Consider the following 25373-nt stretch of genomic DNA (forward strand, 5'->3'; position numbering starts at 1 on the left):
GAGTAAGTGGGTATAGGATTGAGATTTTAACAAAACAGATTATAAAGTAAGAATACAGTGTTCCAAAATATGGCCTTCAAAAACACTAGTCTATATGATGGTCATAAGACTAACAAGTTCTGACCCAGTGAATTTTTTCCACCTGCAAGAGCCACTGATTACTGCTTCAGTCTAAACCATTTGTAGGCTGCCATAAATCTAATTGAAAACATACCTGAAGCCCCTGGAAAAGGCAGAAACTCATGTGCATGTGCATCGAACAACAGCCTACATCAAACCCACGTATCTCTTTAATCTCATAATCTTTATATCTAATGCATCAAAAGCAATTTGAACAGATACATGCTCTGACTCGATTCACTTATAGCTTCAGATAATTTTATTACTAGGCTCCTTTTAAAATATTAATGTTCTTCATAGCTCCCAAGAGGAATAAATGATATTTTAGACCATATAGTACTATAATACTGCACTGAATACCTTCCTCTTGCTAAAATGTTTTGTGATTTGGCTGTGTTCTTAAACCTCTGTCAGTTCTACCTTCTCAGAATGGGTCTTGAATCCATTGTCCAACTGTCTGATCATGCATGCCATCTATAGGTTTCAGATTTATTTTAACTTTCTCAATTTAAACCTGCAGTACTCTTCCCTATGCTCTCCGCTTCCATTGGGAATCTAGTAAAATGCCATACATGCAGATACAGGGAACAGAGTAATACCTGGCCCCTTAATCTCTTAGAGACTCTCTTGCTGTAGGTTTTTTTTCCACCCATGTAATACTGTTTCTATATGCTCCACCCAAGAAGCAAAGCATCAATCTGGCAATGGGTAATAAAGTAGTAACCTTAGTTACAGCACTCAGCTATTTCCCAGAATAAACCACTGAGTTCTGAAGACAGCACAATGCTGTCTACTCTGTCATACGATAGCTTCCCTGACTGGACACTGATATCCTCCATGAACTTAAATGCTCCCAGCTGAAACTCAAATACTTTACCATAAACCTTTGTACACACCATCTTATACTTTGCACTTCCCTTGTAGCCTGTGTATCTTCTATATCAACCAGCTTTCACTCCCATCTGCCCTAGATAAAAAAAATTCAATTGAAAACTTGGCAGTTGCCCTCTGTCTTATTCTGTTAGCTATGCTATCTGGTCATTGTCTTCTAATCCTCTGACTTTGGCTTTCTGTTGAGTACATTACTTTCTTACCCTGCCTGGTTTCTTACCCTGCCATAGCTCCCCAGAATCTTCTAGTGTTTCTCCTGTTAGAAATAGGTTAAAGGTTGCTAGTAAGATAAGAAAGCTAGTGATAGAAACTAAAAGGGTCTAGTTGAGCTTCATATATCTGGCCTTCCATCAGCCATGTTGACAATTTTCAAGGAATGGCATATTTATGCTAAAGCAGAGATGGGAAAAATTGGCACTCTAGATATTTTGGCATATAGCTGCCAGCATGGACTATGGTAAGGGATTGTGGGAAACGTACTTGGAGAGAAATGTTCACAATCCTAACAATAAAACATCCTTTCATATTCTAAACCCCCTCAATAAGAACTGCTTTGACATACTTCTAAAATGGTGTGGGTGAATCTCTGCTCCCACCACAAGCGAAAAGAACTGAAACCACTGGAAACTGTTAACAAGATTGACTCCCTTTAGCCATAAAGGATCTGGAATGGGTTCAGTGACAGCAAACTGGCTGTGAAGAAATGGGCCACCACAACCTATAGCTAAGTAGAACAAACCATTAAAATGGTTACATTTTTATATTATTTTCCTTTTCCAGACACATATGTTAAGTTGGGCAATGATAGGTGAAACTTTGTTCTGATTTGGGGGTTTTAAAAACAGAAAAAACTAAATAAACCATTTTGTAATGTTTCCAAACTGTCGTATATTAGTCAAAGTACTGTATTGCTATGTTTGGCTTTCATGCAGACATCTATGTAGATCCTACAAAAATACAGACTCACACAGACAAACTCACATTGGCACACACCATATTTAATGAAAAGTGAAGCGTTTGTTTTCTTTCTCTCTAATTAATAAAAGATAGTTTAAAAATTATTGGATTCCCTTCAGCTTTAACCATGCTCCCCACCCCCCATAGTCACATGGGTCTTGCACAAAGCTATACATTGCCCCATCTCAGTTTCTTGAAGGCAACACTGAATAAGAGAGGGTTTTTTGTTTTGTTTTTTGGTACAACTAACTTCTAATGAAATGTAAATCAAGCAAGTTGGGTGTTCACTCTGGGTATTCAAGTCTTCTGATTCAGTTACAGACATTGGATTACAACATTTTGCTCTCTGTACTCCAATGGAAGACCATTTCCAAAGGGGAAATGAATGTTTCAGTTAGCAGAATCTTCTAATTTCCCAGGCCCTTCAATTATTTGGTTAGACTATGTAGTGCAGATTTCATCAAAAGGAATATGCTCACATATTTATCTTATCGTGGATTCTGATAACAGCTGGTGGTGTATTTTATTTATTTGTTTATTTAAACCAGTGCTGGCAGAGATCCCATGTTTTAGTTGGAACTAACTGGCTAAGGTGCTGAACTTATTTTGAGGATAGGAACCCTGGATTCAGCACCTTGGATGGCTCTTTTTACAGATGGCAAACTCAAAGGGAATGCATCACTTTCCCTTATCATGGGAGCCACCAACCAACCCTGATGGGTTTCAAATATGTCTTCAAACTCAGAATGCTGATTCAGTCATTTTAGCTGAATATGTCTTTTGGCCCAATGGTAGACCAGCTATGTAATCTGATTGTCCTCTAATACTATCAGTTATTACATTAGCAATATCCTAATTCATATCTACAATCAAATGGGATGTCTGTACTTTATTGTTGCTGACTGGGTCAAGTTAGCTTCAACTTATGGAGACCCTATGAATAAGAAATCTCCAAGATACCTTGTTATTAACAGCCCTGTTGAATCTTGAAAACTCAGAGCTGTGTGCATCAGTCTTCCCATGCATGCGTAAAGGTAGCCCAATGTAGAGCACATTGCAGAAGTCTGCCCTTGAGGTTACCAGCATGTGCACTACCATCTTCCTCCACTTCTAGGAAGGAGCACAGTTGGCATATCAGCAGAAGCTGATAACTGGCACTCCTAATCGTCACATCTATCTAAGCTGACAGCAGACTTTAAAATATATATATATACTTGTTCAAATCACCAAATATGACAGATTTCAATGCATAGTTAAACATTGAAAGATTTGAAATGGTTTGTTTGAACTAGTGGTCATTTATATCTGCAACAGTTAAGAATAAACTGTTCCTTATTACCCAAGAAACCATCTATAAACAAAAATATTTGCTACTGATAAGACATGTTTGGACAACAAGCATTATCTGTGAGATCTTCAAACAAGGAACTTCAGATAGCCAGAAAAATGACAAAGGTAATTATTTACTTTAGATTCCAAGGAAAGAAAATGGTGTTTTTTTTTCAGTTCCTGAGTTAAGCACCTCCAAAGCTTTTCTTGTTTCTACTGTTCTACCATATTTTCCGGCTTATAAGACAACTTTTTAACCTTTTTAAATCTTGTCAAAAGTCAGGGGTTGTCTTATATGCCAGGTTAAGCCCTGCCTGCTCAGGCTGCAAGACAGCCCCACAGCCCGGCAGGCCCACCCGGCCTGTTCCGCGGCCTGGCACGTTCACCACCAGCCTCCTTTTGCCTTCCAGGCTTCCAGAGGCCCTCTGAAGCTGGTGCGCAACCAGCCTGCTGCTGCCTTCCCAGCCCTCCAAAGAGGCCCAGGCCTCCACAGAGGCTGCAAGGGAGGCCTGTGGCCCGGCCTTCCCACTTTCCAGGCCTTCAGAGAGGCCCCCTGAAGTCAACGCGCACCTGGCCCACTCCCAGATTCCCAGGCCTCCATATTGGAAGAGGGGTAGTCTTATACAGTGAGTATATCCCAAACTCTATATTTTAAATGGAAAAGTTGGGGGTCGTCTTATATGCCCAGTCGTCTTATACGCTGGAAAATATGGTAGTTGTGATTTAGTATAACTTATTATTTACTGCACACTCCTTTTTGGCTGTACATGTTCAGTATGACTGTAATATTTTCTTGGCTTGTATAGAATCGGGTTACAGTAGACCTAATATATACTTCACTGAAGTTGTAAGAACATTTAAATTAATCCCACACTTGCTAAATATTGACAGTGGCAATACTAGTTTCTTTCTGCAACTTTACTTAATATGTAGCTGTCTAGGATTTTTTATTTTTAGCCTGTGCCTGAAATCCTAAAAATGCTTACCATGAAGTAATGCCATTGCATTCGGTATATCTACTCTATAGAAAGAGGCTTGAAGTAGCAGCTTATGATGACTGTTTAAGTGAAAGATGTCCTAACATTGAAAGAAAGTTATAAAACTACAAAGGCAGCATTCTTAAACAGTGTTCTGTCTTTTGGATCTATCTGGACTAATGTAGATAGTTACACTCTGCAATTACTAACATATGTTGTACTGTTTCCAAAAAAGTAATGATTCTTCTCAAATACCGTATGAGTAATGAGAAGCAATTACTTTTACAAAGTAACTTTCCAAGCACTTATGTATGCATAGATGCCAATTTACTGACAGTATGGTTGACAGTCCAGAAATATCTAGTGAGCCATATGTTGCTGCCCCTAATTTATAGGCTCCATCCTGCTGCTGCCTTGCCTTATATTCATTATAGTAGTGCACCTCTTCATTGATGAGTAAAATTCATCAATAGACTCTCAATATCACTGCTATTCCATTGCTGCCTTCATGTGATAAGTCCCCTCTGCTGCAGTTTTGCTTTTCATGCAGTCATATGGAGTGAGGGGCATGATTCTCCTCTTCTCCTCTACTTCTCCTTGCAGTGATTGCAGCCATTAACAGGTTCCTGAAGCTGGCTGCTGTGTGCAGATTCACACAACAGCCATCTTTGGGAGGTAGTTGGTAGCTGCGATCACTTGAATAGAGCTGCTATGTGAATGTACACATAACAAACTTGCACTTTGGGAGGGGGGAGGAGAAGCAACCATGGCAGCCAACTGGCTCCTGAAGATGGCTGCTGTGTGCCCATTCACACAGCAGCTGACTTCGGGAGCAATTGATGGCTGCACTCATTTCTTCTTATTCTTCCTTCCAGAAGACAGTACTTGGCAGTGGGGAAAACAGATCATATAACCATGGGTTACTAAAACACTCTTATTTGGGGTGGGGGGTGAGGAATGATGCCAAACTGGTATGGTTGTGGCAGGGTAGCAGGATAGTGTGATAAAGCTCTAAATCTCCACCAGTGTATATGTACAGTTATCAGAGAGGGCAGAGGGGCTTTCTGTTGCTACTTTTTCCTAGTGTGAAAGAACAGCCATGGAACCTCCAAGCATGCCTCTTTTTTCCCAGGCACTACTGCACACCTGTAGAGAAGGAGCAGCATCCACTCAAAGGGGAAGACTGATCCTTCTTTACCAGCAGCTTGTGGGTAACCAGAATGCACTCAGGCACTACTGCCAGAATAAAGCCATGCATGGAAACCCTGGCTGCTCTCGCACATTAGGAGGAAGGTTGATTATGTTGCATGTGCAGGTACAGGATACCTCATTGTGCATCATCATTCAGAGTACATAGGCTGCTGTAACAGAGTGTTACACCAGTGTATGTCACCAACAAGGTCCTGGTTAATTACTACTTTAACCACTGGCATATTTATGCCTCTAATATTATTGTTTTGTTCAAAACTAAAAGGGTCATGTTTCTAGCACACTCTTAACTTAAGAAGCACTAGGTTACAGAACAAATTAAGGAGTCTGTTAATGTTTGCTCTATTTTTTAACGAATAGTTCCATGTTGTCTTTCTCAAGTCATGGGAATGCTTCCATTCTATGGTCCCATGCATGCATAAAGATGTAACCTGGAAGGGTTTGCCAGTTCCATGATCCGAAAATGCTGTATATTAAGATTGGCATTGCCCTATGTCTGTCTTAGAACTTTGCTTCTTCAAAACCTTTTCTTAGCTTATGAGATGGAGAAATTCCATAATATGAAAACTTCAACATACAGCCCTACTCTCTTTTTTTTAAAACCATTATTCCTTCAGCCATATTAATAAGCCAAAATATGTTTTCTTACGCTGCTTTCAGTAAAAAAAAAAATGTTGCCCTCTCTGGCAAAAGAAATGTTAGTATAGACATGTACCCATATGTTCTCATATTCTGTGTAGATATTACAGCAAAACTACTTTCCATTCTGGCAGCTGCATATATGATTGAAAAATGAGGAAACCCGAGTTCTTGTAAGCTCAGCATCTTTTATATGACATTAATCCCTCTTGCACGTATTCCAAGACTCTCTAAACAGTTCAGCACTGCTCCTAGGGACTGGTAAAGTGAGATAAATATAAGAATTCTTCTCTTGATGGAGCAGGAGGATTACTGTGATAATGAACCTTTAAGGATCAGTGAACCCAATAACAGGTTTGAAATCTTTACACATTTTTCCCACTCAGGTCTACGGATTCATCTCCATGCTTGAACAAACTGGTTAGAAGAGACAGCTTCATAATTTCACCCCTTTGGTTAATGATCCCCAAACAATGGACATTAAATATTGCCATGGCATACATTAAAGTGGCATGCAGGAGTGTTAAGACCATGATGCTTAGAAAAGCTAACATGGAAACATTCTGCAAACCAGTTATTTTTATATTTGCTTTAGATTGGAAGTAGTCTGGTTACTTCTCCTATCTGAAAAAATGCTGACCATTGCTGATCAGGTTAATGAAGAATCCTGAGCAATTGGTTATCTATTAAAGGTAGAGGAAGGAAGTTAGAAATATATCCTTTCTGTTGTTAATATATCACTAAAGTCAAGGATATGACAAGTGGTGCTTAAAAAGTTATCTTAAAAATAGTTCTGTTTGGCATTTAGGCAGCAAGGTAAGGCTCCAATCCACCTTGCTTCCAAGTAACTCTCACTAAATTCACTAAATTCAGTGTAGTTTTCATCTGGGGGAAAAAAAAAACAACCAAAGAAGAAGTGGATTATAAACCCATTTTGTTCTGTAATTACTCTGATGAGTTAAAATGACAAGCTAGAACAATTCTGTTTATCTTCTAATAGTAAATACTCTGAAATTAGAGAGACTAATTTGGAGTCAACCAGCAGATTTGTGGCAACTTAAAAATGCATACATAGATCATGGCATAAGCTTTTGTGGGCTAATTTCACTAGCCTTTATGATGCTACAGGATTTTTTTGTTGATTTTGATATAACAGACTAATAGAGTTTGGTCCCCAAAAACTGTTAGTTTGAATCTAAAGAAATGAATCTGTATTTGGACTATTTGAATCCTATTCAAATAATCCAATTATTTCATTATTGATCATTTTGCACATACAATATGGACTCTGAATTTTACTGCCCTAAGATCTCAGGATGAAAATATTTAAATAAAAAAAGCATAGCATCCATAAAAAGTGATAGATTTCTTTCCGTTTAATTCTGCCAAAGATGAGTTAACTAAGAATTGCTTCTCATGGTTGTCATTTTTTTTGGTTTTGTTTTATAAGATCAAGGACTTTAGAGGCCTAATTCATACCTGCTTCCCAGCCCATGTCCCTTCAGAGTTTTGTTTAGGAACACTCTTTGGTGAAACTTGCAGAGTTTTGCTACACCAAAAAAGAAAAAGGCTTTAAAAAGAAACCTACTCTCTCGAGTGGCAAGTCCCTTTTTTAAAAAGAGAAAATATCAGACAAATGGGTCCTAATGTGATATTGAGGTGGCAAAAAATCCCACAGGAACTTTACTACCTTGGAGCTGAGCCCAAGAGGTTTTTTTAAAAAAAAGCTTTTATAAAAAGAACTATTATCTTAACTAAGATAGGTATAAAAGAGAAAAATATCTTCTTAAAGATAGTGCTCTTTATAATGGTTATTATCATATATTAGGCAAAGGCAATTGGTTCCTAAATATAGTCTACTGTGACTAAGTATAACATTCTTCCATGATTAACAGAGCTACATATCCTAGTTAATTCCGGGGAAAAGGGAACAATAGCAGTGCCAAATATCACTTTATCTGATCGACTGCTATGTGGGCTGCTGGCTGTAAAACCAATGGCCTTGTAAAGGTAACTTTATAATTCAGTAAAAATGGATAAAAGACTGTTGGATCACTCAGTGCCAATCCCACCCCCCAAACCCAAAATTATAATTTTTCCCCTTTTGACCCCGGTTTGCTGTAAATTAACTCTTCTTTTTCTTTGCCCTTGACATGCGTATTTTATTGATCTCCTGTTCCTGTTTTTTGTAGTAATGTTTTTAACTTTTATATTTGAATTTTCTTTTTCTATTGTACTGTTTTTAAATTTTGTAAGCCGCCCTGATCATATCTATGGAAGGGCGGGGTAGAAATAAATTTATTATTATTATTATTTATTATAATGTCTCACTCAAGTCATGTGGAGTGTTGATCAAAATTCTGAATGTTAAAGAACTTCCAAAAGCAATATAAGATGCTAAAGGATAATAATCAGGGGCACAAGTACTGTATGTAGCTATTTGGTTTGTGTGTGTTTGTTTTCTAGTAACCTGTCAACTTCTGGCAATCCCATGAATTTCATAGGGTTTTCTTAGGCAAAGAATACTTGGAATTGGTTTTGCCTGTTCCTTCCTCTAAATTATACCCAAGTTGTAACTAAACAGTTGTACAGTTTTATTCGTGATTATAATATGCCACACCAGTGTACTTTGATTCTGGATCAGTAATTCTTGGCTTAGATCCCCTGTCTCTCCTCATTTGTAGTCAGAAACTATATTTTTAATTAGTAGAAATAACAGTGACTTGGCCAAGGTGCCTCCTACCTCCTAATTTTAACAATTCCAAAGGTATGTCCAATACGCCACAACCCTGATGTCTAACCCATTGCTCCATCTCAGATCACTGACTAGTACAAAACAATCTTACCTCTTAAAATTAAAACCTGTTCGATTAAAATATGTATCAGACAGGCAGAGAGAGCCAGTGTGGTGTAGTGGTTTCAGTGCTGGCCTACAAGTCTGGAGACCAGGGTTTGAACTCCTACTTGGCCATGGAAACCCACTGGGTCACTTTGGGAGAGTCACACTCTCTCAGCCTCAGAGGAAGGCAAAGGCAAACTTCAGGGCTAAACAGACTGGCTTGAAGCCCCAAAAAACATGGGGACATGGGGTTTTGACGACACACGTCCCGACAAAGCCCTCTCACCAGTGTCATGCTGACCACCTTACTGCACAGTGGGTGGCATCATAGCATTCCTTTGGTGCGGTGTTTATATGCTGCACCCAAAGGAGCACTGAAAAGTGCTGCCGCTGTAGAAAGGGTGCCTTTTTGCTGGCTCTAAAAGGAGAGGCATTTTGCCGTTTCTTTTAGAGCCAGCAAAATGCTGGATCAGGGCTGCAGTGTGCAGTTGCTGTGCCCCAAGCCAGAGTTGAGAGGGGCAGTGTCAAGCCACTGCTTTGCGGCCTTCTGTTTTGCCCCTTCCTCTGAAGTTGGAAATGACTTGAAGACACACAATAACAAAATAGGCAGAGAAATACCTGAATTCTGTCCAAGGTGTCCAGAGTTGTAACCTCTAAGGCATAAATATGTTTTATGGTCTTTCATTAATATGATATGCTGCTGGTCCTCCAAAATAGGCTAAATAAATGATGTTCTTACTTTTATTCAGTCATTTCCTCATGAAGTAACAAGATGCCACAATATTCAGAAAAGTAAAATTAGGATGGGGTCAGTAGTAGCAGAAAAAGACTTTCACATAGGGTCCTTTCTTATGTTAATGTTCTTTCCTGACAGCTTACCCATGCCATAAGGGTTGAACTATATAGATGAACTAAATGCTACGGCTCCCATGTAACCATAGACATCATCCCACCCAGAACCTAGCATAATGCTGGGAGGGGAAGGAATCCATTATGACTTCTTTCCACATGGTCTGGGGATTCCAGTGGCATGGAAAGTATCAGCTTGCAAAGGTAACTTGAGAAGGAATCCTGAAATACAAGCCATTGCTCTAACTCCAATAATGCAGAAACAAACAAAGAAAGATACAGAGGAGTGGGACTAGGCTGTTCTAGAGTAGGGCTATGAGTTGAAATTCATGGGGTCACCATAAGTTGATAGGTGACCTGAAGGAACATAAATACTTGAGTTGACATCACATCCTCTTTTTTTTTCCTTCAGCAATGTGCAGATGGGACCACTTGAAAAGATGCTGCTGCTGACTTCATCCTTCCCTTTCACCCATAGCAAGGAGGGTGTAAGCAGAGGTAGGCACAGGAAGGGCCCAGCCAGCACTGAAGAACAAATGACTGTCCTATAATAGAGCAAGTTCTATTGGATGCGGTAGGAGGGAGGGGTAGAAGCTGGAGAGCCGATTTGTAGTTTGTGCTCTCTATACTTTGCTTCTGAATGCACAGAAAGTGCACACTGGGGGGACTAAATAGACAGTATCATGATTGAAAGCTGAAACCTCTCTGTTAATCATGAATGGGATTATTTTCTGGTAGATCATGACACTTTTGTGCTGCAGTGTGTGTGTATGTGTGTTCCCCCTTAATGAAATTTCTTATTTAGTAAATTAATCTGATTCAGTCTGAATCCCTTCCCTGCCCAAATTTGTTAGGACATTGATCTCAGGAGTATCTGTAGTATCACAGGCCTAATCCTTAAATAGCTTTTTCGCTCACATCTTTATTCTTTGGGCCAAGTCATAGCAATACTGCTACCACTCCCTGGCTTATCATCTGAACTGAATTGCACATGAAATGTTGATCTGTGCTCATAGTGGCTGGTTTAACAGAATTTTACTAAGAAGTTCCGTTGTGAAGCTTTCTCCCTGGGGAGGAAGCCTAGCAATGGAGCAGCAGGAGGGGTGAGTGTGCACCCATTCTGCTCCCTCCTGATGGCTTACTCACCCAGCTGTCCTGGGTAGTAAGTCAGGTGAGGGGGCAACACAGCAGCTGGGGAGGGGAGGGACAGCTGAGGAAAAGGGACATGTGGCTGGGGGGAGTGCAGGTGAGCATGTTAGTGAGGGGGCAGCCCTCTGTACCACGTATCAGCATAGATAGTGACACCATTGCTTCTGGCAACCCTAAGGTACAGGATTTTCTGGGGCTGAGAATGTGTTACTCCCCCAAGGTCACCCAGTGGGTTTTCATGACCAAGCAGGAAATCAAACCTAATCTCTAGAGGCCTGGTCCAACACTCAAACCACTACACCACACTCCCTCTAGCTGATCTTATCCTACCCATTTTTTTAACTGCTTCATGGTGAGTTTTGGAGAACTGAAAAGCTGATACATAATACTTTGGAATGATAGCTTCTCCTAAATAAGGGCATTGACTGTGGCATTTCATTTTCTCCCCTTGTCCCAGCACCTGAAGTTATGCATGTTGGGCAGAATATTCTTTTATATGGGCTCTGACCCTGGAAACAGAAAAATTGGACCTGGTTCTCACAGAAACACAGAGCTCTGTTCCCTAGCCCAGAAGGCTCCACTCTCCAAGTATTTCCTGTTGTTGTTGTTGTTACCATACTGAGCAACTCAATGGAGACTGATGAAAAAGTATTTAATGAGGGTCTATCTATCTTAACAAGGACTTTGTGGGATTATTTACAGATGATTGTTTCCTTGAAGGCTGAAGGTGTTTTATTATGCTGTTTTTTCTGCAGTGTTAGTATGCCAAAAAAAAAAAAAAAAAAAGGTCCTGACACTAACCATCCATTAATGTTTTCTGCATTCCTGGAAATTTCTGTGGTTCTGTGAGATCAGATATGTTAGAAAAGTGCTCAGAAGAGTGTGCTGTCAGTAAAATTGATCATACTATATATCTCCTCTAAAAAAAAAGACCCTGCTTTTTTACTCCTTTGAGTTTTTTTTCTGAAAAGTGACATATTAAAGAGAGAATCTGAAGATGCCAGCCACAGATGATGGCAAAACGTCAGGAAGAAACTCATCTAGAACATGGCCACATAGCCCGAAAAACCCACAAAAAACTAAAGAGAGAATCATCTTTCTACATAAGCTATTTACATTTACGATGACAAACACTACATTACTTCTGAATTTCATTTATGAGCTTTGTCCCATTTGTTTAGAAACTAAAGTTCTCTGCATCCAGTTGTTTCCCCAGAGGTCACAACTAAATAACATTTTCCTGTAAGAATTGCAGGATATTCACATTTCAACAATGCATGAATGCTCAAATGACAGCCCAGGATTAATTTTCTCAGAAGAAAATCCAGAGACCTAAAGAACTTCCATCTGCGTAAAACACAGAAGATATCCATTTGCACTATCCCTCCACAGGACCACCTCTATGTGTGCTTCCCAAGGGGATTTCTTTTAAAAAAATATTTAGATGAGGATAATACAAATAACATGGTACCTTAGAATGAAATGGCTATTCATTTGTTTCATGAATACATAAAAAGATATAAGCAAGCCTCAAGTGTTAAATCCTTGTGTGTAATGCCACAAAGTTTCCTTGGCAACCATGCAAAAAGCAGAAGAGAATGTGTACATATCTAATGAACAGTGTGTAACACAGGGATGTTGTTTCCTAGTGTCTCAGGCTGTATGTGAAGGAATGTGAGGAAAGATCATCATTCTATAATAAGCCTCTCAAAAACAACTTACAATGAAAGGCGACAGACTCTTTAGCCAATTATTTAAGCTCATAAATATCTAACATTTACTGGAGTCTGGCCATTAACATGAATTAGGTTTTAAGGACCACAGTTCGCACTTTGCACAAGGACTGCAACAGACACACACAAGAGATGCATTTTTGGCTTTCAAAAATACAAACTTTCTTAAAAACCCTGAGTTTATACTTGAAGTGTGTTCACTTTGTTGAGAAAGGCTATACAAGTATAGTAAACACCAGACCTTTCAAATAAGCTAATTTAAAACAAAGTGCTTTCACATAAGCCAATAAAAAAATATGTGAGGCAAATAATAATTAGGAAAGCAGTTGAGCCAAGTTCCAATGTCTGTTCAGAACAGACTTATATTTTTACTCACTCCACTGAACTTATTCTGATCCTTGTTTGATTTTATATATATATATATATATATATAGAGAGAGAGAGAGAGAGAGAGAGAGAGAGAGAGAGCGCAGCAGCCGCCTGTTCTCACATTAACTTTGTCAGAAGCCTTTTCAGAAAATATGACAATCGAATGTGTGTAGGGGAAAGCAGAATCATAGTAACAGACCTAAACACAATCTATGCATATTTAGCTAATTGTCTTCATGTAGCAGGGATGGCCATACTATTGGGTAGTGAGCTACAAATGAGTCCTTTAGCAATTGCAACTGAGCCTTTAGTCATTCCTTTCTGTTGGGTGGCAAGAGTTTTGTATGCCACCCAGCCTGTCCTATATTGTATCTAAGCTTTCCTAAAAGTAATGGACAGGACTATTTTATCACCAATATCCAATTAAGATTAATTTGGCAGTCCAATCAGCCTCTCTTTTCCAAAAATGCCTCTCTTTTCATGGGAGACAAATAATACCATGGGGAAGAAGAGAATATTTCACCCAGACCTAAATCTTACAACAGTAAGAGAATTTCCAGGGATAGCTTCCAGCATTTAAATCAGCAGTCAGTTTCTAGATTGCCTTCACTGATGAGATAGTAATGTGATTCTCCATACAGTTTTCCTCATTAAAAGAAAGAAGAACTGAATTGTTCCGAATGTGAAAAATCACTACAGCTGTCCCAGTGATTAAGATATTAACCTTTCTCTAAAAAGATGACAACCTAATTACTGTCAACAGAGTAAATCCACAGAGCAACTAAAAGACTATACAATTTTCAGACATTGAGATTTAATCAGGTATTAAAGGGAAATCTATATTTTGGTTTTTAAAAAATAAATCTCGCAGGCAAAATCAATTTAAAAAAATCAAAAAACAAAACAAAACACTTCCATATCATGTTTCTCCTGCCTGTGAAAAGTTCCCATAGTGTGGAGACAAGAATTGAGCCTAGTCATCTCCCACATATTCTAGTTTTAAAATGGCAGGGCAATATGATTTAGCGATATTTTTTAAAAAGAAAATCTATGTGCCTCTTGAAATAGTAAAGGGCAGGACCATGAGCATCTCTGGATGTTGAGTTTCTTGAGTGGAGGGACTTTATTTCCAGCTTTCACACTTTGGCCCCCATTTCTGAAATTCTTCATTGTTTGTAGTTTCAAACATTTGAAGAAAATTCTGGGTCATCTCCTGTCACCTTTACTAACTACCACTGCATAGGCCCAAATGCACCAGATTAATACTCCACATGTGAATATATGCCCTAAATTCTGTAGATAATTTGAACACTGTCAAAAGGAGACATCTTTCCCCTGTGTTCTTTGTGTCTTTTTCACAGGCAATATCTAAATCAGGGTGGCACACTGTGCCTCTCCAGATGTTGAAGTACAGCTCCTGCCATCTCACTGAGCATACTGACTATATGATGAGAGTTGTAGAAAGTCACAGGTTTCCTAGCCCAATTTAAATGACTTGACCACCACCAGAGCTTATGACACACAAATGACTACTCTCCTTAATCTTTTGACTCACTTTTCATATTTTCATTTCAACTAAAATCCAGCCTTTATTCATGTAACTCTTAAGTGCTTGCCATCTGGATTCTGAAGTGAAGGACATATTTTATACAAGTAAACATAAAGTCCAGTCTCAAAAAAATTATATGAATTACAAAGAGTACTCTTGTTCTGTTTATGCTAAAGCTTAAAGCTGAGTTGAATTTTCATGTTCTGAAAACGGCTCTCATTCTCATCAAAGTTTCACATCCTTACTACGTCTTGGAATTAGGAAATATGCGCAGTAAAAAAGAAATGGCATGTTAAGTAGCATTTCATTCTCTTTTTATAAAATGTTGCAAAGAAAAAGTGATGGTTCCTTCAATGTCATACCATTTGAAAGCTGAGCGGTCAAAAAATCACCCCTAGCTGGTGTGAAACCAAGGCTCCAACAAGCTCTTCGAAAAATGGTAAGTAAACACTTTTAAACGACTCCTTTAAGATGCAGGTGTGCAAATTATTTTGGATACAGACAGAAGTCGTGTTCTTGGTATCCCCACAACTGCTGTTAAACAACAGTCTCACCTCAATCTCCAGTATTTTTCACCTCATAAAAGCTTTATAAGCTGGAGAAAAGGTCCTTTTTCTATGGCTGGTTCACGCCGACCTAGCTGTTCAGTCATAACTCCCAATGACTGCTTCTTTTAAGCCATTACAAGAGAAATGCCTGTTTTCCCACTGTATATGGCAGCACTGCACAACAGGAAAAGATAGTAGGCTCAGACTGTGAGAGGATACATTTTTCCTAAGTCATACCTTCATACATTTAACAACACTGCAACTGTAGAAATATGGAGCCCTCCAGAAAGAAGTAACAGCTGCTCAGACAAAGCAGCAACAGGCACGTGTATGAGAAACACTCAAAAAGGATGTCTCCCCATGCTCACATATTTCTCCTCATTAATTTGTACACCTGCCTTAGACCTTCCCATGACCCACAGTAATAGTGTGCTTTATATGCCCCATTAACCTGTACACCTGCTTCAAATTGGTTCTTGAGGAGTGCATGGGTTGCTTGCACAATAAATTTTCTCATGGAAAACTGAAGTATTCTAACATACAAAATGTAATCATTTTAATCCCTTCAGCTATATTCTCTCCCTTATCAACATTTTTGTGAAACTGCCAAAATGAGACATAATGAGCTTGATCTTCCGCCAAAACTCAATCAGGCCCTTGCTTCCACAAGTAGAAATCTACAACTTCAACTTAACGTTTGCCCTAAACAGCATTTTGTACCATGCAAGGACAAAAGAAATAAAAACCATCTTCAAATATTTCATGTTGTATTAAAGGTTTAAAATACATCTTTTTTAAAAAAAAAAAAAAAGTTTAAAATATTGCCTATATAGTATGATTCTGCAATAACATGAAATCTAGAAAAGCAAGGTTAAATTCTAAAGGATCAGACATATAATCTGGGAACAGAGTTATGGGACATATACACCAGGTACAGAAATCTTTGCCTATTTTATTCTCCCACATAAGAATGAATAATTTCAAACTTTTTGTCCCAGCTAATTGAGATTGCGATAGGCTTTGCACATTTTTAAATATTTTATATTTTGTATCTCTCTCTCTCAATCTCTCCCTTTTTAAAAAAAAAAAAAGCCTACCTTTTGTGCAATAAAAAGCAGGTAGTGAAAAATGAGGAAAAATCTCTCTTTTTTCATTGTTATTAGAAAAGACATTTTGGTGGGAGAGGTGTTATGTTCTTTTTAACACCAACATGCATGCACACTTCTATCATTCTTTCTGTGGCAGATACACCTAGAATGATGCTACATCAAGAAACAGAATTGTTCTGGCAGAGATTCATTGAGGGCTGGTATAGTTTTCTCAAGAGTCCTCCAATAAACCTATAAATCCTATCAGTTCTGACAAGCCTTTTATAAATATTAGCCAGTCATACCAGAAGGCAACCATACAGAACTCCAGTTTGTTTGTGAAGAGTCCTCCTAGGTAAGCATCTGTAATAGACATAGGACCTTATCGCACACACATTCTGGGGACGGAAGGAGGACGCTCGTGTGCACGCGCGTGCTGCAGAAAACAGAGTTTATGGCACACGAATACGTCCTCCAAGAGGCCCTGTTCCGTCCCCCGGCGCACACCTGTTCACATCCAGTCCTGACGGGTGTGATTTTTGCCTGACGGATTCCATCAGCAAAAAATCACGCCCGTCAGGACTGGACGCGAATGGGTGCGCACCAGGGGATGGAACAGGGCCTCTTGGAGAACGTATTCATGTGCGATAAACTCCGTTTTCTGCAGCACGCATGCGCACACGAGCGTCCTCCTTCTGTCCCCAGAACGTTTACAATTGTGTGTGCGATAAGGTCCCCTGTCTTATTTATCTGGTCCAAGAAAAGGGTTTTCTGACAATATCAGAAAGTTAAGCTGAAGAAAGTGTTTATATCTATACCCTCATACATATTACCAACCTAGAATGTTCTGAGATGCTGGTGAAAATTTATTTTGGTTTTATCTTGGTTAGAATTTTCGGTGGGAACAGTAGAACCCATGGCAGAAGCATAAATATTAGAGGAATTATTTTAGGTCTTTTGTACTCACTCTGCATCTTCAAGACTGAATTTGGAGCATGTAGTACCTTCCTGAGTGGCATCCTCTAGCCCAATGTAGCCGACTCAGAGGAAAAATCCAACTGGCTGTAATTAATGATGTAATCATTGCAAAATATTTCAGGAAAACAAATTCCAAAGTCTAACAGTATGGACTGTGTTCATGGGTTCCTTGATAGACCCTCCTTTACCCTAAGAAACAAAGTGAGGCCTGCTAAAAGGAATATGATAGAAGGGACAAGAAATAAAAAAAAGTGGTTACAGATCCAGTTTCATATCTATGGCTGGCCCACAACCCATCTTCAGATGCTCTGTAACATAAAATGTGTATGAAAAGATTTTTGTTAATTTTTAGCTGGGTTGCTTGTGGAAAGACAGAAAGAATAAAAAGAAGAGAGACCAAAAGCCAAAATGAAGAGCTGCAATGTATGAGGAGGTGAAATGGAGAATAACCAGCTGAAAGCCAATGATCTAGCCAGAGAGTTCAGTAAGGTGAATCTGCACAGAAGGTTCATCAACAATGTAAGAAAAGTAAAATTCAAGAGAGGAATACTGTAGTTTGAGGAAAGGATCTGGAACACTTTCTGTGAGCTACTGAGTAAAGGGTGACTTTCTAGCTGCAGGCAAAGAATGCTTGGGCTCTCAGGAAGGTTCTGAAATTTATTTCATCAAGAATATAATGCACTCATCCTGGTACATATGCTTTGCAAAAGAAAACAGTAATGTGCTTATTACTTCTTGGTAATTCTTTTCTTACCGTACCTATCACCATTCTATCATAACGAGATATATATATATATATATATATATATATATATATATATTGTGCTATACGATATATATCATCTCGCCTGCCTTAACTTGCATCCCAGCTTCTTTGAACATTAAACTGATCAGCATGTGAGTCAGGGTCTTCTCTGTTCAGGTTATAGAACACTTTCCTAGAACAACTTCCTAGGCTCCCTTCATTTTTTGTTTAAGTGTTTTGCTAAGACTACAGTCACCCCTCTTAACTTGCGGATCTGGGATCCATGACCTGGAATATCCATGGAGCGGCAACCTCCGCTATTTTCAGTGGTGTGCATGCCTGGGAGCACACCCCATTCAAACCTATGGGGCTTGAATATGCACAAGCCTCCATTTTCGTGGGTGGTGGTGGTCCAGAACTGATAACCCCCCAAAAAAGGAGGACCACTGTACTTTCTTTTACTTTGATTTTTTTTAACCTAGTTTAATCATATCTTTATTGACTTACACTGAGTTTTTATGTGTGCAAATTTAGGTGCTTTCTATACAGCTTAAAATTTATTTAAAATCAATACATTTATTAAAAACAATGCTAATACAGAAGGAAGACAACTTCTCTTCTGCATACTAGACCTGGTCATGAAAGGGAATCTAAGGCCCTTTCATGACCAGGACTCTTTGACAGTCCAGGCTGGCGGTGACGGGTTTTCCGCCTGTGGGAAGTCACAGCCGCCAAACCGGTGGCTTCCCACTGCTGGAAAAAGAACCCACAAAAAGCGGGTTCTTTCTATGCCACACTGGGGGCGTAACAAGTGCGCCACAGTTCACCACTGCCACACTCGTTATGCAAGTGCCACACAGCACCATGAGGATGCCGCACAGCGCTTGCATAACAATGGTAGTGCCCATGTGTACAGGGTGCCACCATTTTGATGCCTTCATCACATGCTAGGGTTGAGGGGCATGTAGAAGCACCGCCCTGAGGCAACCCTAACATGTCACCATGACGGCGCAAAGGGCTGGTATGTACCGGGCCTATTTGTCCTTTTTTGAGACCTCTGCATAAAGACAGTCATTCTTACACTTTCCCTCAACATGCCTAGCAGCTCTTGATGAAAAACATTGTTTCTAAAATTCAGTTTATATGCAGTATGTTGCCTGCATGTTTTTTCTCTTCAGCAACTTTAAAGAGGATTCAGCAGGATATATTTTGAATGAATCGTGCCATATCAAGAAGACATTTCTTAACTGAATCTACGCTAAAATGTGCCAACTGTATCTTAAGGGAAGAGATTTTTTTACATTTTTGCCTAAGGTACATCGCACTTTAGACTCACTGAAATTGAAAAGGCAAATTAGTCATTACAAAAGTCTCATCAATTTCAGTGGAGCTAGAACATAACTTACTTAGGATTGATCCAACCCAAACAGAACCATATAGATATATGCTTCTGCATGTGTGAGTGTGCAAGCACATGAACTCACAGAGAGACATGCACACAAACTGAAAATATTCAGCCTTGAATCCCACAATGTCCTTGAGCAAGTGCAAGAGCCTGATGCATTGGAATTAGCACAATGGTGGTATCCAATACAGTTTCTGTTATTCAACTATTTTCCCTAGCCCACAATCCAGTGTAACTGTGTTAATGTGGTTTGTTATGCAGCTAATTTTACATTGGGTCTATGTCTAAAAGAATACCTGTTTTACTTGGGACAATAAAGCACTGCAAGACAGTGTGCCTGAGTTATATATGGGCGCACTTTACATGGCTTTCAGCATACGCTGAAAGCCGCACAGGGAGGAAGGGGCGGCGCATCCCATAGGGACAAATGGGGTGCACAACCACGGCGTGCCCGTGCCACTGCGCCACCATGTACACGAGCCCCATTCATTTAAATGGGGCTCAAGTATAGGCATTTTTGTTTTACGCGTGGGAGTCTGGAACGGATCCCCCATGTAAAAAGGGTGCACTGTAATCAGATTGGCCCATATACAGTTGGCCCTTCTTATACACAGATTTAAGCATCCATGGTTTGAAAATGTTCAAAAAAAGTATAAATTTCAAATATCAAACCTTGATTTCCCATTTTTTTATAAGGGACATCATTTTGCTATGTCATTATATTTAATGGGCCTCGAGCATACACCGATTAACAGGAGATAATTAAAAAATCTTCTATATATTCCCAAACAAAATAGAATGAAAAAGTGACTATTATTACTATTAAGTAATGTACAGTGGGCCCTTGCTTTACACGGGGAATCCATTCCGGACCCCCCCCCCCCCCGTGTAAAGCAAAATGCGTGTATGCTCAAGCCCCATTATATTCAACAAGGCTCGTGCTCACTCTGCGGCCATGCACACCATTCATGAGCCCCACTGGATATAATGGGGCTCGTGCTTGCTGTGCAGCCATGCGCGCACGCCATGCATTCTCCCATTTCCCAGGTGACTTCAGTGTAAGCTGAAAGCCACCTATAATGGTCCATGTATGGCGTGGGCTCACTGTATTATTACTTTACTATGCTCACCACTGGACAGCACTTTGTACTATCTCTGCCCAACTAAATTACCTGTGCCAACTAGTGGAGAAGAAATTAAGAATCAATAATATACAATGAGAATGGGGTTTGAGTGTTCCAGTGATGATGGAGGAAATGGTAAGATGGGGGCTAAGGTTTAATTTCAGTTTAAACTTTCATGTCAGTTAATGCTTGGAGCAATTCTCAGTTAAGTCAATGTGCCCATATTCACTACATACCACCAACAGCAGATATTCGGTTCATGAAAACAACTGGAAAAGAGTATTCAATATATGAACAATTATGCACAACAAGATATCCAATAACATTTTTCTCAAACTTCTGAACAGTGCCATTAATGAGGTAGATCTCTTTACAGTTGACACCTTAACAAAGAACAAATTATCATACAACAAAGAACAAATTATCATACAACAATTATTTTAGTGACAGACGATGTCTCTGTTCTGGATACCCAAAGGATTAAAGCTGCACAGACAGTGCCCTCAGCTAAAACAGAACAAAGCAAGACAAAAACAGTGGATGTTCTTATTGTAACCTATCAGTTTCACACAATAACCCTTACTTTACCCAATTTGATAGCATCCTTTGGTGTAAGCAAAGGGTAGGATTACTCTTTGTTTAGCTGATAGCACTGCAGATGCCATGGTTAATAGCTAGACACTAATGGAAGGTTAACACATTCCAACACTACACTGAGTAGTAATGTATGGTGTGGAAGCCATGAGATTAAAAGACCTTTTCCCACAGATAATGTACACCAATTCAACGATTTGATAATATCACACAGGAGGATCTCACATTTCATTGTTGCATCCATATCAATGCTGATAATTTGCATACCTTCATTTCTTATATCTGTTAACAATATTCAATTATATATCAACTATATCCAACTTACAAAGGTGAAAAATAAAATCAAGTTCAATGAATCAAAGAATATTTCAAAATTCATTTTATCGCCAAATGCCCATGATGTTGGACATCTGATCTATGAAGGAAAGAATCTTACCTGTATCATTGCCTGAGATAGCAACAACAAACACTTTTATGTCAGGTTGGCTTTCTAACCCAATGTCATTATCGGAAGTAGAAGGAGGCTCTTCTTGAGACTCTAAAACCTCTGTAGGTGGTCCTGTGGGCTGTTCAACTGCAGTGACACTCGATGATGTAAAATATTCTGTATCAATTTCTGGTTCTGTTGTTTTGCCCACAAAATCATCATCAGCAGTAGTTTTAATGGGAGAAATAGATTCATCAATTATTTGTACGTCTATGCTTGTATCCTCATCAGGTTCTTTGTATATTAAAGGTGGCTGTGTTTTAGTACTTAAAGGTTTCATTGCTGAAGTTGGTAGGAGTTTGTCTATTGCCCCACTTACCACTGTTGGTTTACTTGTAGCAAAAGCTGGAAATAAAATAGGCTCTGTTTCTATGGCCTCCTCTGTTGTTCCTGAACCTTCTGGGCTTTGAGTTGTGGGAGCCTCTACTTTCCCCACATCAGTAGAAGGAATAATAGCCTTTGTAGGGAAAGGACTTATAAACTTGACTGTGGATGTTTCATTTTCACTTTTTATACTTGGCTTTGTGGGAGGAACATCAGAATGTTGCAGCTTTTCTTCAGTAACAGCATCATTTTCAGGAGACAATTCAGACATTGTGACTGTTTCATAACCTGGTATTTCCAGACCTGTGTCTACAGCTTTTGTACTTGCATATTTTTCATCATGTGCAGATCCTTCAGCTACATCATGTTCTGGTGCTAAAGGTAGCTTTGAAGGCACTGCTGTCAAATTGAAAACAGTGGCCAGTTTTTCCATAACTAGCTCTACAGTAGTGGGTTCCTCTCCAAAAACTGTTGTAAATTCTGGTGGTGTTCCTGTGGCACCTGTACGAATAGTTATGGTAGCTATGTCTTTAGCAAGTGTATCTTCTGAGGTCTCAGGAACCAGGGAAATGCTGGGTTCTTTCTTTGATGTTACACCAGATGGTGTCATTGCTGATGCATCTGTAAATACATCCTGGTCTATGCCTGCTGTGTCTTCAGTGTGTAGTGCTGGGGAAATAGTTGTTCTTTCTCTGGGAATTCCTAACTCTGGTTGCTCCTCAGGAGAACTTCCTTCATAAGTCCAATCATATTTCTGATCTGTTCTTCCTTCAGTCTTTTCTTCTTGCATCTGTGTTGTAGATGCTACTTCATCTTGATCTTTGGTTAAAAACCCTGCTACAGTGGAAGTGACACTTGTTAGTTCCACAAGGGGCGATTCAGATGTAGAGGGTGATGTTCTTTCAACTGGTAACAAAGTTGGAATTAATCTTGACTCAAAATCAGTAGGTGTTACTGTATGTTCTTCTTTCACTTTCAACTTTGTTGAATCAGTGTGCACCATTTTAGTTTTATCCATTACTGTAAACAGTGGTGTTTCATGGCCTTTTATATATCCTGAAGTTGTTAGCCTTTTCCTTTCAGATAAGGTTACTGCTTTATCTGGTCTAGCTGTAGCATTCTGCTCTATGAATGGCTTTGACACTTTAACTACATCTAGTTCTGGAATTTTGCTAGGATCCTCTAGCCTGTGGTCAGGCATAACAACCCCATTGTCATCATTGTCTGTAGGTTCTTGATGATCCTTGAGCAGCTCTTTTGGAATGAGAACAGTTGTTAGTTTTACATCACTTTTTGCTTCCATTGATTTTTTTGTGGGTTGGATGCCAATATGTGTTTCTTCTTTAGTTAGTATAAGAGAAGTCTCTGATTCTACAGTTTCATTCAAGTCATTTCTCAGTAGAGCATCTACTGAAGTCCTTATTGGTCCCACCTCTATTTGTTCAGTCTGACTTTCAGAACTTTCCTTGCTGAAGTCAAAGACATCTTGTGTAGGTGTGGTCACTACTAGATCACTTGGCACAGAATCTTGTTCAGGAACTTCTGAAAAATCAGAAATATCTGTAATTGTTTGAGGTAGAACAGTGGATAAACTAATGATCTTCGGTACCTTTTCTTCCTGTTTCGCTTTAGTCACTTCTGGTGTGACTGAAGAGATGTGGGGATGAAGTGCAGCTTTCGAAGGCATAGTCTTTAGTTCAGTTACTAAATTGGCAGATCCACTTTCCAAAGGTATAGCCAGTTCAGCCAATGAAGAATCAGATATATTCTCCTTACCTATGTAAATCATAATTAGAAAAATAATTTTAAAGATTGGCAATTAAAAGTAATACCTTAATTTAATCAAAATAAAAAAAACATGTTTAGAAAGAACTACAAAATATATGTCCTTTAACTGTTGTGTGTTAAGTGTTAGACCTAAAAATTAATTGCTAAGCAGCTTTTCAAGAAAGCAACCACAATTAAACTGGTTTAGTTCCATATATTTCAGGTATGAAAAAAAGTCTAATTCTGTTCAAATATGTTATTGCTCAGGCTATTAATAAAGATAGGATCATAATATCAGAGAGGGATTAGCAACAAAGGTCCATTTTGTTGTTTGTTTGTTTTTTCATATCATAGCAGTGATTTCAAAGCAAGAATGGGTAAAGTACAACCTTCCAGATATTCTTGGACTTCAGTTCCCATTATCCCTAGCCAGTATGGCCAATGATGATAGATCATGCTAGTTGCAGCCCAATAACATCTGGGGGCTAGGCATTGCTGGAAAATGGTATGCCTGTAAGCTCCTTACAGTATCTTCATCATGATAATCTATTATTATTATTATTATTATTATTATTATTATTATTATTATTATTGCCACCTCTCCCCAAGATTCAAAATGGAATACAACATAGATTAAAATACAATATATAATTAAACACATGAAACCATTTAAACACATAGGTTAATACACAAAAACATAGGATTATGATAACAATTACACATTAAAGTATACCAGTTTAAAATTCACAGTTTAAAACTGACTGAGTAGGCTTGATGGAAGAGATAGGTCTTCAATACTCTTTTAAATTCCGATGCATTCAAATTTTGTTGGTGTTTTTTATTTACTCCAAATCCTCTTTGAACATTTGCCACTGCATTTTTAAAGTACATGGTTGGCTAGGCTGCCTGACTGGATGCTAGAGTAATGAACATGGAACTGCAGCATTGGATTCAAAGCTGTTCATCCATGCAGATCATTGTAGTGACCTTGAGTTAGTTACTATTTCTCACAGCCTAAGTGACTGACTTGTTTAAAGGATTTTAAAAAGACAATTGTGGGATGAATCCAAGTCTACTGTTTGGATTCCTTTGGGGCAAGGCAGATTATATATGTGATAAATAAATGAAAGAGTGACTGTCTTTCAGGTCTGTCCCAAGATATTTTTGTGCCTGAGGCAGAATAGCAAATGGTGCATATACATCCACCCACCTAGATCAAGGTATACAGCCAAATTATTTTGGCACCTGAAGCAGACAGTCCCCCAAGAGACTATGCTGTAGGTTTGCCAGGTGAAATAAGGGATAGAATTCCTGTATTTTAATGGTTCTGAAGAAGGAATTTCAGCAGGTGTTGCTTACATGGCAAGCAACATCTGCTGAAATTCCTCTTTTTACACAGCCATAAACATAAACAAGGGGGGATACAGTTGGCCCTCAATATCTGAAGGGGATCCGTTCTGGACCCCACCACAGATACTAAAATCCACAGATGCTCAAGTCCCCCACCTGCCGGCCCCGCTGCCACCACTGGCTCCTCCCAGCACCCAGTGAGGATCTCTCCATGCCCCAACTGCCAGATCCATTATGAATAAGAACTAGTTCAGTTTGAAAGAGGGATGAAAAAATGAGACAGATTTGTCACAAGCAAATGTCCCAGCATTCCAGGATCGAAGCTTTCTAAATAATATTTGGCCAATGGAGAA

The 25373-nt window shown here is 39.1% G+C and overlaps 1 protein-coding gene across 1 annotated transcript in view; it reads right to left on the bottom strand.

The window, feature by feature from the left end:
• Nucleotides 1-25373, bottom strand: part of LOC149323872 (versican core protein-like) — a 179607-nt gene that overhangs the window by 73945 nt on the left and 80289 nt on the right. The window contains exon 7 of the mRNA XM_089493620.1: nucleotides 21529-23679. Coding sequence (XP_089349746.1) covers nucleotides 21529-23679 — 2151 coding nt within the window. The remainder of the gene's footprint in view (nucleotides 1-21528; nucleotides 23680-25373) is intronic.

The sequence above is a fragment of the Sceloporus occidentalis genome, unplaced genomic scaffold (assembly GCF_023333645.1).
Source record: "Sceloporus occidentalis isolate IW3139 unplaced genomic scaffold, rSceOcc1.0.p SCAF_1, whole genome shotgun sequence".
NCBI classification, from domain to species: domain Eukaryota; kingdom Metazoa; phylum Chordata; class Lepidosauria; order Squamata; family Phrynosomatidae; genus Sceloporus; species Sceloporus occidentalis.